The sequence below is a fragment of the Polyodon spathula genome, chromosome 12 (assembly GCF_017654505.1).
Source record: "Polyodon spathula isolate WHYD16114869_AA chromosome 12, ASM1765450v1, whole genome shotgun sequence".
NCBI classification, from domain to species: Eukaryota; Metazoa; Chordata; class Actinopteri; order Acipenseriformes; family Polyodontidae; genus Polyodon; species Polyodon spathula.
This window is the reverse complement of record NC_054545.1, coordinates 28,782,234-28,801,163: the sequence shown is the minus strand read 5'-3', so window position 1 is coordinate 28,801,163 and position 18,930 is coordinate 28,782,234. Positions and strand designations below refer to the sequence as shown.

Sequence of the window (18,930 nt, the reverse complement as noted above, 5' to 3'; positions counted from 1 at the left end):
GAGGAGCAATGGCGTGAGATTTCTTCATTGCAACCCACACGTGACCGTGCAGCAGTTCCAGGTGGTTTGAGCTGAAAGGAAAGGAAGGTGAGTAAAAGATATATATATATATATATATATATATATATATATATATATATATATATATATATATATAAAAATATATATATATAAAAATACACAATGAATCAAATAAAAGTAATGATGGGGATAATGGAAATATGTACACACACTCACAAAAGAAGCTTAATATGTGTTTGCATTGTTGGTGGAGGGTGGAATATTCAGTATGCAAAATTGTGCTCTGAAAAACATCTCTAGTGTAAAGAGATAATAATTGACGTATTAACAGGTATTGCAGTATAAAACATATAAGGAGACAGATCCACTCTACACAGACTATATATTGAGACTATGAGGGTTTAAAATGGATCTTAATACAAAACTTAATTCTAAGTAAATGTTCATTTTCTTCATGCGGTGCAGATGGGGGATGGTAGTGTGTTTGTGTATGGCTTGCTGTCGGATCAGAACTGGCGTAAGCGTTTGCTGTCCAGTGAAGTTAGCTTTTTTCTTATGTGTAACAAACAATTCATCTACTGTGATGTGTATTAACGGAAGGAGATTCTTGCATGGTCTTATAGACAAAGAGAAGGGGAGGCGATATCTTGTATTTGACTAACTAAACAATAATTCAGTGGTATTTAAATATTACTTGTTACTCTGCGTATGAACGATGGGGGACAGTACTGGTAGAACTGGTACCCTACAGCAGGAATTTAATCGACCGCCATAGCAGTGTCGCAAAACCAGGGAAACACCAATCGTCGTTGTCTGTTTATTTCAAAACCCTGTCTTAAGAACTAGTGAAAGTGTCAATGATATAGCCCATCTTTGGTGAAAGAAATATTATTCATGGAGTCTACTGGATAACATTTTTAACGTTTTGCATGGGTTTGATTATTCCAAGAATTGATAGGGCAGCAAGTTAAAGCAGTTTCCTGATGGGATTACTATAAACAATCTGAAAGACCGACATCTAGAGGTCATTTTGAGGTGACGACATGCCTTTCCTCATTCTAACACATGCATCGAAAGATGAATGGCTTCATGTCGTCTGTGTGACAACACAACGTTGTTTCTCTTCATGTACTGGGGATCAAACAGGGGTTTTGGTGGAATGCTCTATAAACCGTTTCTTTTGAAAATCCAATTTCTAAACATCTATCGTTAGTGTACAGTTTTAAATAGGATTGTTGTAGTATTTTTTTCAGAATTCCCCACTAAAATGTTAACTGGAATAAAATCCTCAGGAAACATACTTACAAAGTTACACAGTTAGTCATTAGCATTGTTTTAGGATGCAAATGAGTAAGGGAGACAAATGTGTTGTCCAGGTTTTAAAATCTCACAATTCAATAAAATGGGATTCATTTTAAATACAGTAACATGGTTGTATATTGCAAAGATATAATTAATGATACTGTTAGAGATTTACTGTTTACAAATGATTACAGCAGACAGTTAATGGAAAACAGGGTTTGACCTAAGTTGCAAGACTTGCCCAACCTTATCTTTCTGGGAACTGGGGAACTATTCATGTGTGGTGGGGTTACCCTAATATGGAATACTTTACATGGATCTTTCTGTAGGCGAGGTGATTGAGGTTGCTGCATCTTGCAACATAATGCAGTTAAGCATTTGTCACCTCCATGGCAAATCACTAGATTCCCCTTGCTATAATGCTGTTGTGTCTTGTGATTCTTCTTGATGCAGAAATAAGGGTGATGATGGGATGGGGGGGAGGATCTTACCCCTCCCCCATTTGCTGTTGACAGCTGTTGTAATTTCCACAGTGAATCAATGAATGTAGTGTTAGCGGCTGATTTTGACTAGGCATTTTACCTTGGTGATTTTTCAGACCAACTTCTTCTTTGAGCATATACTCCACAGTACTACTGTTAGAAAAAGTGGTCAGTGGAGCAGTAAGAATACAATGCGATAATGTGAAATGTCAAAACAGAAACAAAGACCACAGAAGTCAACGGTCTACTGTAGGTAGTTTTCTGTGATACAGTATACTTTTAAAATGGTCCTTTTAAACGCAGCTATTTACTGATCTTGACTTCGGTCAAAATTAACATTGGAAAAATAGTTCTACAGCTCTGCACAGGATGTGGGCTGTTATCAATATAGTTGAAAGGATTGTGCACCCTACCTTTAACATGTCTGAGGAAATCTGTTGGATCTATAAAACAGCAGGAAGTTTATTGGCTTTTATATGTTGATCATACTGTAAACATTTTATAGTGCAAGGTCAGTACTCCCCAGGCATATTTCAAGTTGTACCTAATACTTGTTCATATTGTTTGTTTTCAAGATCTGATCATAAAACATTGCTAAATAGCCTGGTAATTCTCCCCTGGAGATTTCATTTCAGTCTGATTAAAAGCAGGTGGCTCGTGAGTAAAGGTTAGCTTGATAGTGACACCAATTAAGTGCTTTGTGGTTCTGAGGATTGGGACAGCCACCCATGGGCTTACACTTCTGATATTTTATTTACATTTGCAAAGCAGGTGGGACTGATTTGTCATCTGTGCATCTCGGGATGGCTGCTGTATATCCAAGTTATCTCTGAGTAGAATTCAAACCTTAGGCCTGCTGCCTCAGAGGCGAAAGTGCTTCCCACGGAGCTAGGAAGTTGATTTAATGTTTTAGCCAAAGGGTAGAATTGAGGGTGTTAGATTTAGTTCCAGGTCATTACAAATGTTACCCTTGGCTTCATTATTGAACTGATACAGGTGCTCATTCTCAGGCTTAACTTGCACACTGTTTAAATTAGGGTTGGGCAACGATATGACAATTGTATGTCGATAGCGTGCATTTATTTCGTTAATATCGGTCTTCCAAAACACACATAACACCATTGCAATATGAAACTTGTATACAGAGATGTTGACAGTATCTGTGGGGGGAAAAACAAGGTCTTTTAGTATTTTACTTCTCCATCAGCCACCTCAAAACCGAAATATTTCTATACTTTACTGCACATAGACTTCAGGGGTGTTAATTTTCTAGCCAATCCGGAAGTAATTGAATCTTCAGTTGCTGCGTATAAATGCTGACTCACGATGCCTCTAAAAGTATTAAGTACGGTGTTATACTGAATTTTCGATTTTTTTGAGATGTGTTTTGATGTTTTAAAAGTACATCTCGTTTATAATACTGAAAGTTCAATTTAAAAAATACATTAACAACAGCATAAGTAAATCAAAAGGCCAAAACGCAATAAACCGCTGATACATGAGCATATCTCAAAATAATGCCAATAATGCTTAATGCAGCATGCAAACAGCGTTTGGTACCAAAACGCCAATCTATTGGTATGTAAACGGTTTTTTGTAATATAAAATAAACTTGCTTAAACTGTTTGTGTTTTTAGCAGAATTAGCCTAAAGTATGTCTCTGCGAGTGTACGTGAATTCATTTTTTTAATCCCACGATATTGTAATATGGAAATTATTGATATCCTATCAAAGTGTCGATATTGGTGCCCACCCCTAGTATAAATCAGCATTATACCTTTTCAGGTTATGCTTGACTAGACTATTTCCCAATGCAGGAAGGCCAATTTATAGGGCATTACCTTTTTAACGTAATTCAGACATTATTCACTGTAGTAGATTTTTAAAAACACTTCATTGCAAATCAATTCAAATTGCGTACCCGACCCGCATGACACCAGGTCCTTCTGGGTTAGGTTCTGACCCAGGTAGATCATGCCAGTGTGAAAGGGGCTTTAGACTGCAACCAGTCAACAAATCTAGCCTGCCTCCCTATACAGATAGCCAAGGGAGGTGTAGGCCTGTGCATTTTAGATGGTAATCTCATTGGGGCTTTAATCTCATTGGAGAAACAGGCTGATCCTAAGGACTGTTGTCATGAGAACCAGAGCTTGGGGGGGGGGGGGGGGGGGGGTAGGCGAGGTAGCCTGGGTGCCCAAGATAATAAGTGTGTCCATATAATACGGACACGCCCAAAAACAAACTTTTGCTTTAGTTTCATTGAGGCACTGGCTTGTGTTCATTCATGCATTCGCTTTGGGGGGGGAAGAGGCTTGATAATCGCAGCTACCCAAACAGTGTCAAGAAGCATTGGGACCGGCTAGACTAGTGGGATGCCAAGAAGAGACTTAACACATCTGCTGTGGCTTGATATGTGACAAGCCAAACTGCTGGCAGTGTTGTCTATTAGCTCTGGGTTTGTTCCTGTTCAGTTCGACCCTCTAATGCTTTCTCACTTCCCCTCCCCGACAGATGGAACTGAAGTGGATGCTGTGTGTCTTATTGCTGGGCCTGAGCTGGAGTGCTACCCTGGCTCAGGAGGAAGGAGATGATGTGGACATCGATGTGGAGGATGAGATGGGGGATGCAGATGAAGCAGCAGTGGCGAGTGAAGACGCCACCCCCAGCTCCCCTCCCCCTCCCAAGGTGAGTCATTGGGGGGGGGGGGGGGATTGCGCCTCAAAATGACACACTAACTGGGGGGTGGCTTATTTTTACTTGCCCTCCTTGACAGTAAGAATGTCAATCAACTACAAAGTACACTTGTACATGTGAAAGGCAGCGGAATTAAAAGGAAAATAAAATCTGATGACAAGCTTTGGGATAGACGCTGAGTCCATGTTGATTTCCTTTTTTTTTATTTTCATATGTTTTTCTGTCTCTCTCCCACTGCTCTAGGTTACCTACAAACCTCCAGTTCCAACAGGGGATGTGTACTTTGCTGAGTCCTTCGATAAAGGAACGTTGGACGGGTAAGTCGATATATTTTAAAATAAGAGCATGTTGCCAGGCAGTTCCTTCTGTGTGTTTTTTTTTTTTCTTGCCCAGATTTGTTAAACTTGTGTTAGTGTATAGACAAATCTGCTGGAGATTTTGCTCAATCTTTTGAAAAAAAAAAAAAAAAAAAACTTGCTACAACCCTTTATTTCAGATGGGTTGTGTCAAAAGCTAAGAAGGAAGACATTGACGAGGAGATCGCAAAATATGATGGTAAGCTTATCGAAGCACATCTGATAACAAATTTCGTCAAGAGCCTATTCTTGAATGTACACTTTCCTGCACAAAAAATGAAATCCCTTTTTGCCTTAAGGCCATTTGTTTCAAATGGGAAGATCAGTGTTTTGTCTCTAGACTGAAGTGCTTTTGTATTTCCATTAGCAGCCACTGTGTAAACACACACACACACACACACCTGGGGAGCCTCTTGAGCTATCCAGTTAGCGTTGATAACCCATCTCGTCTTGAACCATAATGGCCATCAGTAGTCTCAAGTGTATGGCTTGCTACTTCAGGGAACAGATGAGCTTAAATGTGATTTTGAAAATATGCCTTTTTCTGATTCTTTAATAGGACAATGGGCGGTGGAAGAAATGAAGAGCTCCAGACTTCCAGGGGACAAAGGTCTGGTTCTGAAGTCTCAGGCCAAGCACCATGCCATCTCTGGCAAACTGAAGAGGCCTTTTGTCTTTGACACCAAGCCACTCATCGTTCAGTGAGTGGCAATCTCAGTCATTTCATTTTTAATGTTGGGTATTTGTTGTTGATGGGCTTTGAGATTTGGAACCAAGATATCCTGATCTTTTAAAAGTCTGTTTTTGCAGGTTGGCCCAGCTATAAGTGCATTAAGTAAATGCTGGCCAGCCTGTTGGAACTGATTGTGGTAAGCAGTGACACCTTTGTTTGTTTTGTTTTTTTTTAGGTACGAGGTGAATTTCCAGAATGGGATTGACTGTGGTGGTGCCTATGTGAAACTTCTCTCCAAGAGCCCGGACTTGGACCTGGTTAGTTCTGTAATCCCTGCAGTTTAGGGAACAAAATCACATTTATTTTAATTCAGTATTTAGTGAAATGATATGTTTTGATCTTTGTGTCCTTTCTAAGCTTGGTGGATATGCATACATGTTAAGCCATGTTTTGGGCAGGTTTGACTCCATTATTGCACCTGTTTTAGTTTTTTGTTTTCTGGTGAAAATAGCATTCGTTTATTATTTTTTGTAGGATCAGTTTGTGGATAAGACTTCATACACTATTATGTTTGGCCCTGACAAGTGTGGTGAGGATTACAAACTGCACTTCATCTTCCGACACAAGAACCCCAAAACAGGAGAGTACGAGGAAAAGCACGCCAAGAAGTCGGAAGCTGACCTCCGGACGTACTACAGCGACAAGAAAACCCACCTCTACACCTTGGGTATGTGACACGTTTTCAGAATGCGGTTTTGCTTACCCCCTGGATCTAGTAATATAAACTGTGTATAGATGTTCCTATTATGTTGGTCTTTGTATATACAATATAAAAGTACTACAACAGTTTAATGTACAGTAGAACCTGTTCTCTGATCCAGTAAGATACAATACCCTCTTAACTGACGGACCTCGGGCAGGTGTCATTTACACATGCTGCTACCAACTGAACAGTCCTGATGGAAACTAATCAATGGGTTTAAAGCTGTAAATTCAGCTCTTGGCAGGACATAATGGATGCAGTTGCAGATTTAAAAAAACAACAAAAAAAAAACTAACAAAACACTGTGCCTTTGGGAATGCAGTTTCACTTTTTTAATATGCTGTCCACTTAACTACCCAGTTTAAATAAAAGAAAGCAAAGGATTAGTAGTTACTGTACCATTAAAGCTGAAAATATTTTTTTGCTTTCACTTTTCTTTGTATAATGGATGTGCAGTTCTGTACTTCTGGTGTTTGACACACCTGATATAACTGACATTGTTCATTTATAATGCTCTGATGTTGATAAGGCAACTAGTGTAGTATAACCACTCCTTCTGAGATTAGGAAGTTTTACATATCTGATGGACTCATGGAACCTATTAAATCAGATATGACTGGTTCTACTTTATCAGACACTTGGAATACCCTAAAATATCCTTTTAAGGAGATCTCCCATCTGTTTATAGACCAGATTCTCAAATGTGTGCTTTGTCATTTCTTACGTGTATGTTTCCCCCTCTCTTTGTAGTCTTGAACCCCGATAACAGTTTTGAGATCCTGGTTGACCAGACGGTGATCAACAGTGGGAACCTGCTGAGCGATATGAACCCTGCTGTGAACCCCCTGCCAGAGATTGAAGATCCTGATGACCAGAAACCTGAAGACTGGGACGAGAGGCCCAAGATCCAGGATCCCAACGCTGTCAAACCGGAGGACTGGTGGGTGTCCCGCTGGGGGGGGGGGGGGGGGGGGGGGCTTGGGAATGTATGAATTGCAGAAATACACGCTTCCCATTTATACTGACTGCTAAACACATAAAAAGGGAATGGGGAGGGGTAAAGTTTTTTTGCAAATGTCTTCATTCTTGTTGAATTTTTAAAGTGGAAGTAACCGTTCTTTGACACTGGCAAGAATGAATATATATCAAAGAGAATGTTATTGTGGCTTAGCAAGAGGTCTTGTCTGTAAACAAATATCTGCATCTGTGCTCAAAAGAGGGTGGTGGATTTTTGAGGTTTTGCTACTCTTAGTTCATTTATTTTTATAAAATATAGTAAAGGTACTTATTGGTGTTGCATTACTTGTTGGCGTATATTAGTAAAGATCCTGCTGCAGTGATTGTGGATAGTGGTTTGTACTGATAGAAATGGCTTAATGTGTGTGCATAATCATGTTAGCCATCTGTGTGCAGAACATATGCAGGTCTGGTTCCAGTGCCCTCACTGTTCTCTGTTCTCTTCTCCTGAAGGGATGAAGATGCCCCAGCAAAGATCCCCGACGAGAGTGCTGTCAAACCAGAGGGCTGGCTGGATGATGAGTCTGAATATGTTTCTGACCCTGATGCGCTCAAGCCTGAGGACTGGTAAATACTGACTTTCTTACTCAGTTTTACAACCTTGTTCAAATACCGCTGCTGGAGGCATAGGTTCTTGGCAGCTTTTCTGACTTCCATTTTTTCAGTGTGATGCTCGCATCTTCTGTTCAGCAGTTATTGCAGAACTGCCAAAATGTTTCTTACTTTCTAGCCAAGGTTATTTCAGCACTCGTCATTATGATGTGGTGTCTGCTCGTGTAAACCGATTTCGGTATACTTGTTACGTCATTTTAAACGTACAGTGCTAGGCTTGGTGCACTAATTAACTTTTATGAATACACGCGAACCAATTAAAATTCTGAAGCATGGCAGTTGGCCTGTTCATGTGAGTTAGATTTATTTGTATATACCTAGTTGATCGCCCCTGCTTGGATAAAACAAGAATCAAATGTGCAAGCCCTACGTCGTTCTGTTTTAATGTTAAGGTGTTTAATACAGAAGGTGTATTTATTTAATACACTTATTCAACTCTACACTTTTTTGTACAGGTGATTTCACTGCAGCTCTTAAGCCAGATATTTTATCTGTTTCTGTTTTCCTCTCGCAGGGATGAAGAAATGGACGGAGAGTGGGAAGCCCCTCAGATTGCCAACCCTAAATGCGAGGCAGCGCCAGGCTGTGGAGCCTGGGAGCGCCCCATGATAGACAACCCTGACTACAAGGGCAAATGGAAGGCACCAATGATAGACAACCCCAACTACCAGGTAATAGGTTCCTGAAATGACAAGCAAAGGTTCAGCTGCAGTCTTTGACTAGTTCAGATATAACTGCTGGTATTCCGCAACAGTTTTGCGTCACCTAGAATTTTAGAATTGAGACATTCATTCCATTAATAAAAGAAATAAAATAAAAAGGGTTGTTTATTAAACATCATGTAGCCAAAGAAACTACAAAATGTTCTCAAAAGTCTACCAGAAGCCATAATAGTAGTACAGTATTTCATGTTAATTTTGAAATGTAAAATTTGGTCAATTTGTCAGTTAAGTGTATGGGGGGAAAACTACAAAGCGGAGTGCAAGTCAATGTGTTAACAACATTCAGCAGGTTTCACTTGAATTTATGAAACAAAATTAATTCTGTAAGGGTGTTTTTTTTTTCCTGAGCTGTACAATGTAAGATTAAAGAGATTCTCGTGTGTGTCATTCATATATATGTGTGTGTATGTGTATGTAATTATATAATGTGTGTGTGTGTGTGTATCTTTGCTTTGGGAACCTACAGGAACTGCTGAATTTATCCTGAAATCATGTGAATTGCTACAATTTAACACAGGTGGAGGCCACTTGGTGTGTGATTTTTTTTTTTTGAAGGTGACTGGTTACACCTGAGCTAATTTAGAATTGCTATTACAAGGGGGGTAGACATTTATCCAACCAAGCTATTTCAGTTTTTATTGAATTCATTTTCTACAAGTTTCTAGAATATTTTTTTCAAGTTGTGGGGTAGGATGTGTAGATAAATGAAAAGAAAAACAACTATTTTAGTGCATTTTAATTCCGGACTATAAGGCAACAAAAGGTGAATTTTGAAAGGGGGTGCAGTCTTTCTATAGGCTATATCGATCTCTCTTTTTTTTTTTTTCTTTGCTTGATAACCATGACCATACCTTGTTTTAGAGGAGATATTACTGCTAGACAATGGCATTAAGTGTGGAATGTTAAGACAATTAAAAACCACCAGTAAGCCAAATGCAACACTGCCAATAAAATCATTGCCTCTTCTTCTGCAGGGAGTGTGGAAGCCAAGGAAGATCCCGAACCCTGATTTCTTTGAGGACCTGCATCCCTTCCGCATGACCCCATTCAGTGCTGTGGGTCTGGAGCTCTGGTCCATGACCTCCGACATCTTCTTCGATAACTTCATTGTGTGCTCGGACCGTGCTGTGGCAGAGCAGTGGGCTAACGATGGCTGGGGTCTGAAGCAGGCAGCTGAGGGAGCCACTGAGGTAACAGCTCCCTTTTGAACACTGAACTGCTCTGAATTAGTCTTAGTTTCCAGCAGCTACAGTTATTAAATCTGATGAGATGAGTTACGAAGAGGGTATCTGGTCTCAAAGGATTGCTGAGCACAAACTTGTTAACTCCAAATAATTCCTTTAAAGGTGTCAGTCTGTGTAAGTACTTTTTTCTATTGAGTAATTTTATATTTAGTCAGGGTTGGGGATGCATGGTAAAACTTGCTTTATTATATTTGTAATGATTTTTAGGCACTAGATCCCGAGGTGGTATTCGAGATGAGGTGATCTTATCAGTGCGTTTTGTTTTAAACAGTGCTTATTAGTGTTAAGATGAGAACAGATTTTTATTTTGGTTCTCAATCACAAGACCCTGAAAATGTATTTTGTGATCTTGATGTAACAGATTCCTTGTATAGCAATTGAAGGTAGTGTATGTGACTCCTGTGTTGCCCTTCATGCAGGCCGGGCTGGTGGGTCAGATGATGACTGCTGCGGAGGAGCGCCCTTGGCTCTGGGTGGTCTACATCCTCACTGGGGCTCTGCCTGTCTTCCTCCTCGTTGTCTTCTGCTGCTCTGGAAAGGTGAGGGACACAGGGATTGTGGGAGGTGGATTCAGCCAGTCTTAATATTCCAGCTTTGCCATATTTGTGTAAATATGGTAAATGAAACGATAGTAAATTTCCAGGATACGAATAGTTGAGAGCCCACTCTTTCACGATACACTTATTATCACGGTAGTAGCAGTTATTTTTCAATTACTTTAACTGAAGAAAATAACACATTCTGTATTTTTTTTTTCTCTGGGGGATATGGTCTGCAACACAAGGAAGCTACAGACTTTAAAAAAGAGCAAGATTCACACAGATGAAAGAAATATAATCTTAATGAAATTGTCCTTATCATCATTAATAGTTGCAAAAAATGATCCCTTCATTTAAGTCTGTTAAAATGGGCCTGCAAGCTTTACTCCTCTTTCTGCTTTATTTACAGATTTTATTTATTTAAATGTACTTTGAAACAGTACATAATTACAAAATGTGAAGCGTCTGTATTTCTTTCAATACATTTTAAAGTACTTGCTTTACCCACACTTATTTTTCAAATAGTCTGCAAAATAAATTATTTTGTACATGTAAGTATGGAATAGAACAGTATTGGCATGATCTTTATGCATATTCCTTTATTTCTTTTTTGTTGTTACTTCATTTATGATTTAAGAAAACACATTTCAATACCGTTATCAACTTTACCCGAGGTAGCCTGTTTTTCTGGTGGCATGATCGTCTATAACGTATACATTTTGATGAGCATATTGAAATTATATGTTGATAGAAGGTGGAACAGAGAACAGTATAGCGAAGGCGCCGTACTGGAAAGAAAGTATGTTATAAAGTGACCGTGCTTGTTGACTTTTTTTTTTTTTTTTTTATAATTCCACCGGGTGCCAAATACGGAAGGGCATGTTCCTGCTTTCGTGGTGCTTTTGCCACATTCTATGGATTGGTTGCACATCCTATGGTACTGCATTTCCCCAGTATATATTTTACACTAGGACTGTCAGTTAAGCCTTAAAATAGCAATCAATTAATTGGGCACACAAAATGTGACCGTTTTAGTAAATATTGGTGATTTTTACCATATGTTTTCGGTGCATTCCTCTCCTCGTGACGTTATTATTTTAATATCATTGCAGTTTAGTAAAAGCTTGTGCACAATTGACTGCGAGGGGTAATTACGCCTTGGTAGCGTCAAGAGAAAAATAAATAAAACGCAACATTCGCTACAAGCCTAGCAAGTTTAACATACTACAGGAGTGTTACTAAAATGTTTATTCCAAACAGATGACAGTACTTTGGAATGTAAGCTATATAAAGTAGACACAAGTTTACGAAAACTTTTTTTTTTTAATTCAGTGACAGCTGCAGCATCATGCAGTATCTTGTTAATACTGTACCACCTAACCTTCATTATCTGTGAAACACAATGCAGAAATCCCAGCCAATAATAATAATAATTTTAAAAAATTGATTTTCTTACCACAAATTGCATACCTGCTAGCTGATCCTTGCTCAAAATTGCATTTAACATCACTGATCAATTATTTATTTTTAGCGTTATTGAATATTGTTAAATATTCATTATATAACAGTTCATTTTGAAACTCCAAAGCAGTGCAAACTATGTACAATAAGGTTTTCTTTTGTTTTTTGTTTATTTCCCCCAATATGCACAATTTGTTTACAGGCTGTTTGCCAGGAATACAAGCAGTACAAAATAAAAACTGATTTGTAAGTAGGATGGGACCAGCAAATCAGTTGGCGAAGAAGAGCACTCCCACTGCTGCTTGTCTGTGGCAGAAATACTGTAATAGCAAGGCAGGGCGTTCGACGCAGTTCTGTTGGAAACTTAATGTTATTAACTGTGCGTGTTACAAAAATGTAATTATTGAATTGATTTTCCAGTATTTACATCCGTGTTTGCAATGAAGAATGGAATCGATTGAAAAGTAAATTTTTTTATTTAATCATCAGCCCTAGTACACACCGATGATTGTACCCAGCATCTGTTCTGTTTTCAGCCATGTTTAGTGAGTATGTGACTATCGTTTTCTACGATTCCATCGGATAATTAAAAAATGTTAACGATACGATTATCACAAGTATTCGTAATCATGATATCGTACTATCAAAATCGTTTCATCCCTAATGCAGACCAGTGTGTACGTGTTTATTATACTGCCTTATGTTTGCAGGGTGGAGTTTGTTCTGTTGCGGTGAGATGTAGCTTCAGTATTGGTCTGTGTTGCACTTGTTTTTTCTGTATGTGGTGAGGTGTAGTATAGTTGCATGTCCCTGAAGTTGACACAATTGTAGCCCATATTGTGACATCCAGTTAATGTATAAAGATACACTTGTGTTTACTGATTCAGGACTCTTCAGCACTATTATGCCTGTTGATCACTTGTGTAATTTCAGTTTGGCCACTGCTGTCAGCATGTATTACTGCTGTAGAAAGTTAGTGAGACTTCGTTACTTTTTATAAATACTTTCTTTTCCCCCTCTAATTCTATAGAAAACGCCATCTGACGCCAAGTACAAGAAGACTGATGCTCCACAGCCTGATGTGAAGGATGATGCAGAGGAGAAAGAGAAGAAAACTGAGGAGGAGGAGGAGGAGGAGGAGGAGGAGGAGGAAAGAAGCCAGATAAGAACTGTGTGTAACCCATTCCCCTTACTTATATGTGAAACCCTGGTTTAAATTACTAGAAAGTTTTACCTAATTCTGCATCCAGCTGTTTTTTTTTTCCCATGTGTAATTTCTATCTCCCAGTTTGTAGAAATACCTACACTGGGTCTAGGGATTTAATTTTGAAGTATGCTTCTGCTTTCCTTTATCGTGACTTTTTTAAAGTAGTACCAAATAGCTTAACATCACAAAAATGAGCTCATTCATTTTTTTATGAGCTCAGTTTTCTTGTCCACAGGTTTATATGGTACTTCTTTTTAGGCGTTTTAAGAAGGGAGTTGCCGTAATATATATTCTCCTTCCTTGATATGAATATGTGGTTAAACTTGTCCTCCTCTGTCAGCTGCTGAAGAGAAGCAGAAGAGTGATGGTGAGGACAGTCCTGCAAACAAAAGCCAGGACGAGGCAGAGGAAGAGGATGAAGATGATGCTGCCGCTAACAAAACAGACGAGGTAAGGAGATGTGGAATTGAAAGGGCTTATACAAAGAATTTACAAAGAGGCAAGCTGTTTTTCTGCTTGACTGTAGATAAGTCCCCTTTTGGTGCCTGTTTGTAAATAGGCCTGTGGTTGTTTATAAGTTGTCTCGGTTACTGTAAGCTTCTGGTGTGTGTGTGTGTGTGTGTATGTGTGTGAAAGAAATGGTAATGACAGCCTGTTTTGAGTGGTCACTGCTATGAGATATGGTGAATCTTGTGTCATTCAAACAGTTTTGTACAGAGATATAAATAGAAAGCTATTTAAAAAAAAAAAAAAAAAAAAAATCTGAAGCTTTTTTTAATATGGCTACCTTGGGAACCTTGATAAGAACATTTTAATATAATATAATAAACCCTCATCTGTCAAAAGACAGATGCACAGGCAGGTAATGAAATTGTTGCGGTTCATTGCATTTCTTTTTAAAAATGGATTTTCAGTAGGACTGGCAGCCAGTGGAGTGTGAAGGTTGTGATGTGCTCATTTTTATTTGATTGCTTAACTGCCCAGGCAGCCATGCTGAGCAACAGGTTTGGGTTGAAGGAGGAAGAGGATTGTAAAGAATTTGAAATGGCATTTCAGTACGTCAGCCTGTGTGGAATCAAGCAGAATGGACCAGTGTCTCAAACTTCTCTCTCTTATATTTCTTTAGATAAAAGACGATGATGTCTTACGAAGATCCCCTAGAAACAGAAAGATGAGAAAAGACTAAACTGCAGCCGCCTCAAGCAGCAGAGTCTGCCAGTCTTCAATTTGCAACATCTTTTGGACTATTTCACTGCAGCAGCAACCACCACCACAGAAAAAGGAAACAATCATGACCAGAAACTATGGACATCATGATTCTAAATAGAATAGAGACTGGCTTTATAAAAATACTAGGTGAACATCCATTCATTTTAATGCAGCAGAAACTAGCCTTGGGGATCCCTCTCCTGTCCCCTCCCCGTGTGAAAATCTTTATTGCTCAAGCAAAAGACAGATTCCAGCTCCATTACCCTCTCCAAAACGAGAAGTACCCTGTTGAAGAATGCCATGCTGGGTTTGAATTGGCAAGAGCCACTGGCAACTGTTAAAAACCTAGAGTGCTTCTACAGTGATTGCTTGTTTCACCTATGTTTGGCCTGTAGGAGGCAGTGTGGCGTGTTTTGATTTAGCCAAAGGATAATGGTTTCAAATCCAAATAAAGCAACAAGAGATACATGGCACAGGTTAAACTTTTTGAAACATTCCTGTTAAAACAAGGGCTTTAACGTTATAAGCTTTTGGGTGAAAACTTGAATTTAATATCATGGTTTACATGGCTGCTTTGTATTTACAGTGTCCTAGACGTAAAAAGTCTGAAATGGGACAAACCATGCTTAATTTGACTTTTTTAATCTGAGCTTTCTTCTGGGAATAACGTTCTCTGGAGGGTTTGGTTGAGCGTATTAACTTATTTCCTGTTAATAGCTCAAGATCCAAAAGCTGAATTTTCACTTTTTTGCAATTCTTATTAATATTTGTTTGGTTTGTTGCTTAGTCCAATTGCTCCTCCCCTGCCCTTAGGTTAGAGAATGCTGCCTTATTGTAAAAGAGAAGTTGAGTGCCAGGATTGATAAATGAATTAATTAATTCTTCAGTGTAATGTGAAAAAAAAGGGAGGGGGGGGGTTATATATTGTTACTTATTTTTTATTCTTTAACACATTCTAAAATTGTTTTAATATAAAACTAGTGTTTCCTGATATGCAAAGCCCAGCTTTCAAAAGAACAAAAGAGTAAGAAAAAGAGGTTTATCACTCCAGGGACATAAAGGCACAGCAGAATCTTCCTGTAGAACACCGTGCTAAAAAATAAATGTGCCTCATGGAAGATCACTGCTGATTTGTGTAATTTTACAATTGAAGGGAAGACTGGGAGCAATGAATCAAATATATGTCCTTGGTACAGGGCTGATTTTGTGACTCCTGTTTGAGTCACTAGTGTTTCTCCAGCTTCATCAGTCATTTCTTTCTTGCTCATTAAAATAGTCCTAGCATCACACGTTATTGAAACATGTTTTAAATACACCAAATTTAACCTCTCTAAATATGTTCCAGTGCAGCAATTGTAATGTTCGGATGGTTTAAATCTCAAATAAAATAAATCTGTTTAATTTTCTTTGCCTTACTGGTGCAAATAATACCCATTTTCTGTGAGATTGATCCAGTAAGTATAGGCATGGCTGTACTTACTGGTAATGTTATATAGCAACAATAAATATAGCACCACTAACATCTCTTGGTGATACTAGAATTCTGTTTTAATCCAGTCTCATTCAGTATGTGCATGTATTTCACCTTGAGTTAGTAGAAATCGCATTCCATTTTGTCTTAAGTCAAGTCTATGGCATGCCCATTTAAGTTAATACAATTCAGCCAGCACTTCTCAAACACCATCTAGAACTACTTCACAGTACGCATACAAAATAATTGACACTATTACTAGTTAAACTACAACTCCTCTGTAGATGGCTAGAATATATATATTTAAGTTACTAATGAATTAAGTTACACTGTGTACAACATCTGGGCCAATGGAATCAGATGCCTTTTCAGCTCTGCCCCAAGACTTAAGAATAGGCACTTTGAACTAACTTTGAGGAGTATTTGTAATGTGGTTAATTTGTACTTGGCTGTACACGAGTCTACTGGGAGATGCAGTTTGGTGATTGATGCCCATATAAATAACATTAGTTTGCTGGTTCCAGTCTTCCTAACCATACAACACCTAAATACAGTATCTACTTGTGATAGATTTTTTCCTTAGGAGTGTTAAACATCTTTTTAAGGCAATTCTTTAATTATGAATGGGATGGGGTAGAAGAAATTTACACAGTTTGAGCGTATTCTTAAATAAGAAGTGCAGATAATATAAACAAATATGACATTAGATTTTGTCCAGATAATCTACTTTTAAATCATATGGCAGATTGGAAAACCAATATAGATCATTGTATATGTGGAAAGTGAATATCCCTGGTAAACCAGTATCCAATGCCTCAAATAGTTTTGAATTGGGCCACTAAGCTGATTTTCTCCCAACCTTGTCTGATCTGGGATAACAGATCTGGATTTGCTTTTCTTTAGAACTCTCTACTAACCACAGATCTTCCCACATGTACTGTTCCCTGTAGTCTGAGTGGCTTGACAGTTGCCTGTCAATCTTGCATAGTTCAGGTGAGATTTTTGTGGGTGTAGGCCCTGCAGAGTACTTTACCATTAGCATACTGGTACCTTCAGAACATTTAATCATGCACAGAGTAGAACAATAGAAACATTTTGCAATGCTTTTTTTAAAAACATTAACAACTACATTGATGTTGAAAACAAAAGGTATTGATCTGGATATCATCAGTTCAGCATATTTTAAAATGAAACTTTGTCAGCTAATACATTTCTTGATATCTGAAATTCAATTTTAAGGGGGGGGGGGTGAAAGAAAAGTTGAAATAATTGAATTTCTCACTGAAGGAAGGTAATGTCCAAATCATAGCTAAGAATAAAAAACTGTTCTGAACTTCAAATGCTATCATTTATAAATGGAAAGATGAGATGTTATTGAGAAATAAAAATACTGATAACCTGATGTTTTCTTTGTCAATTCAATAGCAGGTTGGTTTGGTAGTTGTAGGTTTGCTTGTTAAAGTTTTACTGTCTTTCCAATTCAGTTTACAATAATGAATGTACAGTATTGTACATAAAATATCCCATCAATGTGTTTAGTATTACATATACTTGATTTAAAAAAGTATTTCACTTTCACCATAGGAGAATCAACTATAAGAGATGGCTGATGCGGCAAGCTGTCCTCAAATCTTAGTGGTCTAGCAAGACAGACAAAGTTTGAACTATATTTCAGATACCTAAATACAAATCCACATTAAATGTTTTTCTGTTTTCAAGTTTTATTTTAAACGAAGGCTATACTGAGTGTGCCTATTAACAGGGAGTGGTTTGCATCACCTGAGACAGCAATATAAAACTCAGGTACCCATTTCCTGCAGGACATGCATATGAATAGTACAGGGTCTTGGAGTGATTCTAATGAATCCTGTGAATGTATTCCTGTGCCATCTAATACCCAACAGAATAGCTGGGTTTGTTTGTTCGTTGTCTGGCAATCACATAGATAAGTGGCAAGCACAGTAATTTCTTGGTCTGTGGTCTTTGCCAATTTGGCTATGCCTATTGTATTTGTGTGTGTGTGTGTGAAATATTATTTTCATCCATTTACTCTGAATGTTATTCTTGAGATTGGGAATGGAGTGTGCTGCAGAACCACCTACTCTCTTTTAGACCATTTTTTTTTACATCCTCTGGTACTCCTCAATAGGGCAACTGACCATCTTAGTTTACTGGGACATTTTTTGGTTTTAAAGACTATTCCTGTGTGTGTGTGTGTGTTTTTTTTTTTTTTTTAATGTTTAAATTTACCCATAGGGTAAGGCCATATTATTAGGCACCATCGTAAGCAAATAAAGCATGTTCCTAAATGGTCAATGTTATGCCAATGGAATTTGGATCAGATTAGGTATCACATAATCAACCGAGTAATATTAGGGGATGTTTCAATTCAGCTCCTCTATTGGCCTGTTACATGGTAATGCTTTGATTCCAGTTTGCTTGGCCATGATGCTTGCATATTGTTAAAGGCCTCTGCTGCACTACTAGCTATTTGGATGTGACTTAATTTAGTTCACACATTCATCAACACTGTGTGTGCTCCTGTCTGATAGCACTGCCTTTTGTGAACCTGAAGAAAGAGACATTTGATATATTGTTTATAAGAGTGATGAGCTGTAAAACTGGTAAAAGCAAAGATTTATCAGAAAGCATAATTGGAAATCAAGGTGTGTGAATATGTCCTGTAAAATAATTATGTAATATCTAAAGGGCAGTCCCAAGTGACTGCTTAACTGATAGTAATTCGTTATTAATTAAGGGATTCATATCTGGAGTAGGCATGTGCACCACAAAGACAAGCAATAAATGACAAAGTAATTTAAAGGAAATATTGGCATGGCCTTCAAAGACATGTCAAAGACCATGGTAAAACTTCTTTATCTTTCGCTTTGGTAGTCAAATAAGTTATTTGAAATATGTTCAAAGGGAACAACTTTCAGACTAGACATCACAAACACATCAGTCCCTGAGGCAGGAGCATGTCTTGTTAGGTAATGCATTCCGCTCTAAAGAAGCTGCAATTTAAATTAGACTTAGTAGCATTATAGTCTGTAAATGGTTTGACATGCACAGCAAAAAATGACTCTGTAATATGTGAATTTAGACAAACACAGGTCATGATGAACACAACACTTAACAGAACAATTGTTTATTACAT

General features: G+C 38.1%; 1 protein-coding gene across 2 annotated transcripts; it reads left to right on the top strand.

The window, feature by feature from the left end:
- canx (calnexin) lies at positions 1 to 15,824 on the top strand. Of its 2 annotated transcripts, none has more exons than XM_041265547.1 (15): positions 1 to 87; positions 4,317 to 4,490; positions 4,743 to 4,816; positions 4,996 to 5,054; positions 5,415 to 5,556; positions 5,764 to 5,845; positions 6,063 to 6,255; positions 7,042 to 7,231; positions 7,762 to 7,875; positions 8,435 to 8,591; positions 9,617 to 9,832; positions 10,306 to 10,425; positions 12,917 to 13,043; positions 13,434 to 13,543; positions 14,220 to 15,824. In XM_041265547.1, exons 2-15 carry the CDS (start codon positions 4,317 to 4,319, stop codon positions 14,277 to 14,279), a joined length of 1,818 nt encoding a protein of 605 aa, XP_041121481.1. In that variant the 5' UTR covers positions 1 to 87; the 3' UTR covers positions 14,280 to 15,824. The 2 variants fall into 2 exon arrangements, with proteins under 2 accessions (XP_041121481.1, XP_041121480.1); XM_041265546.1 differs by having other exon boundaries at positions 12,917 to 13,057.
- The last annotated feature ends 3,106 nt before the right edge of the window (positions 15,825 to 18,930 follow it).

What these genes read in the sequence shown, in the direction of transcription:
- canx (XM_041265547.1), top strand. Translation starts at nt 4,317, where the DNA reads ATGGAACTGAAGTGGATGCTGTGTGTCTTATTGCTGGGCCTGAGCTGG. An exon ending in GCTCCCCTCCCCCTCCCAAG is followed by an intron (nt 4,491 to 4,742) that starts GTGAGTCATTGG and finishes CCACTGCTCTAG; the next exon opens with GTTACCTACAAACCTCCAGT. An exon ending in AGAGCCCGGACTTGGACCTG is followed by an intron (nt 5,846 to 6,062) that starts GTTAGTTCTGTA and finishes TATTTTTTGTAG; the next exon opens with GATCAGTTTGTGGATAAGAC.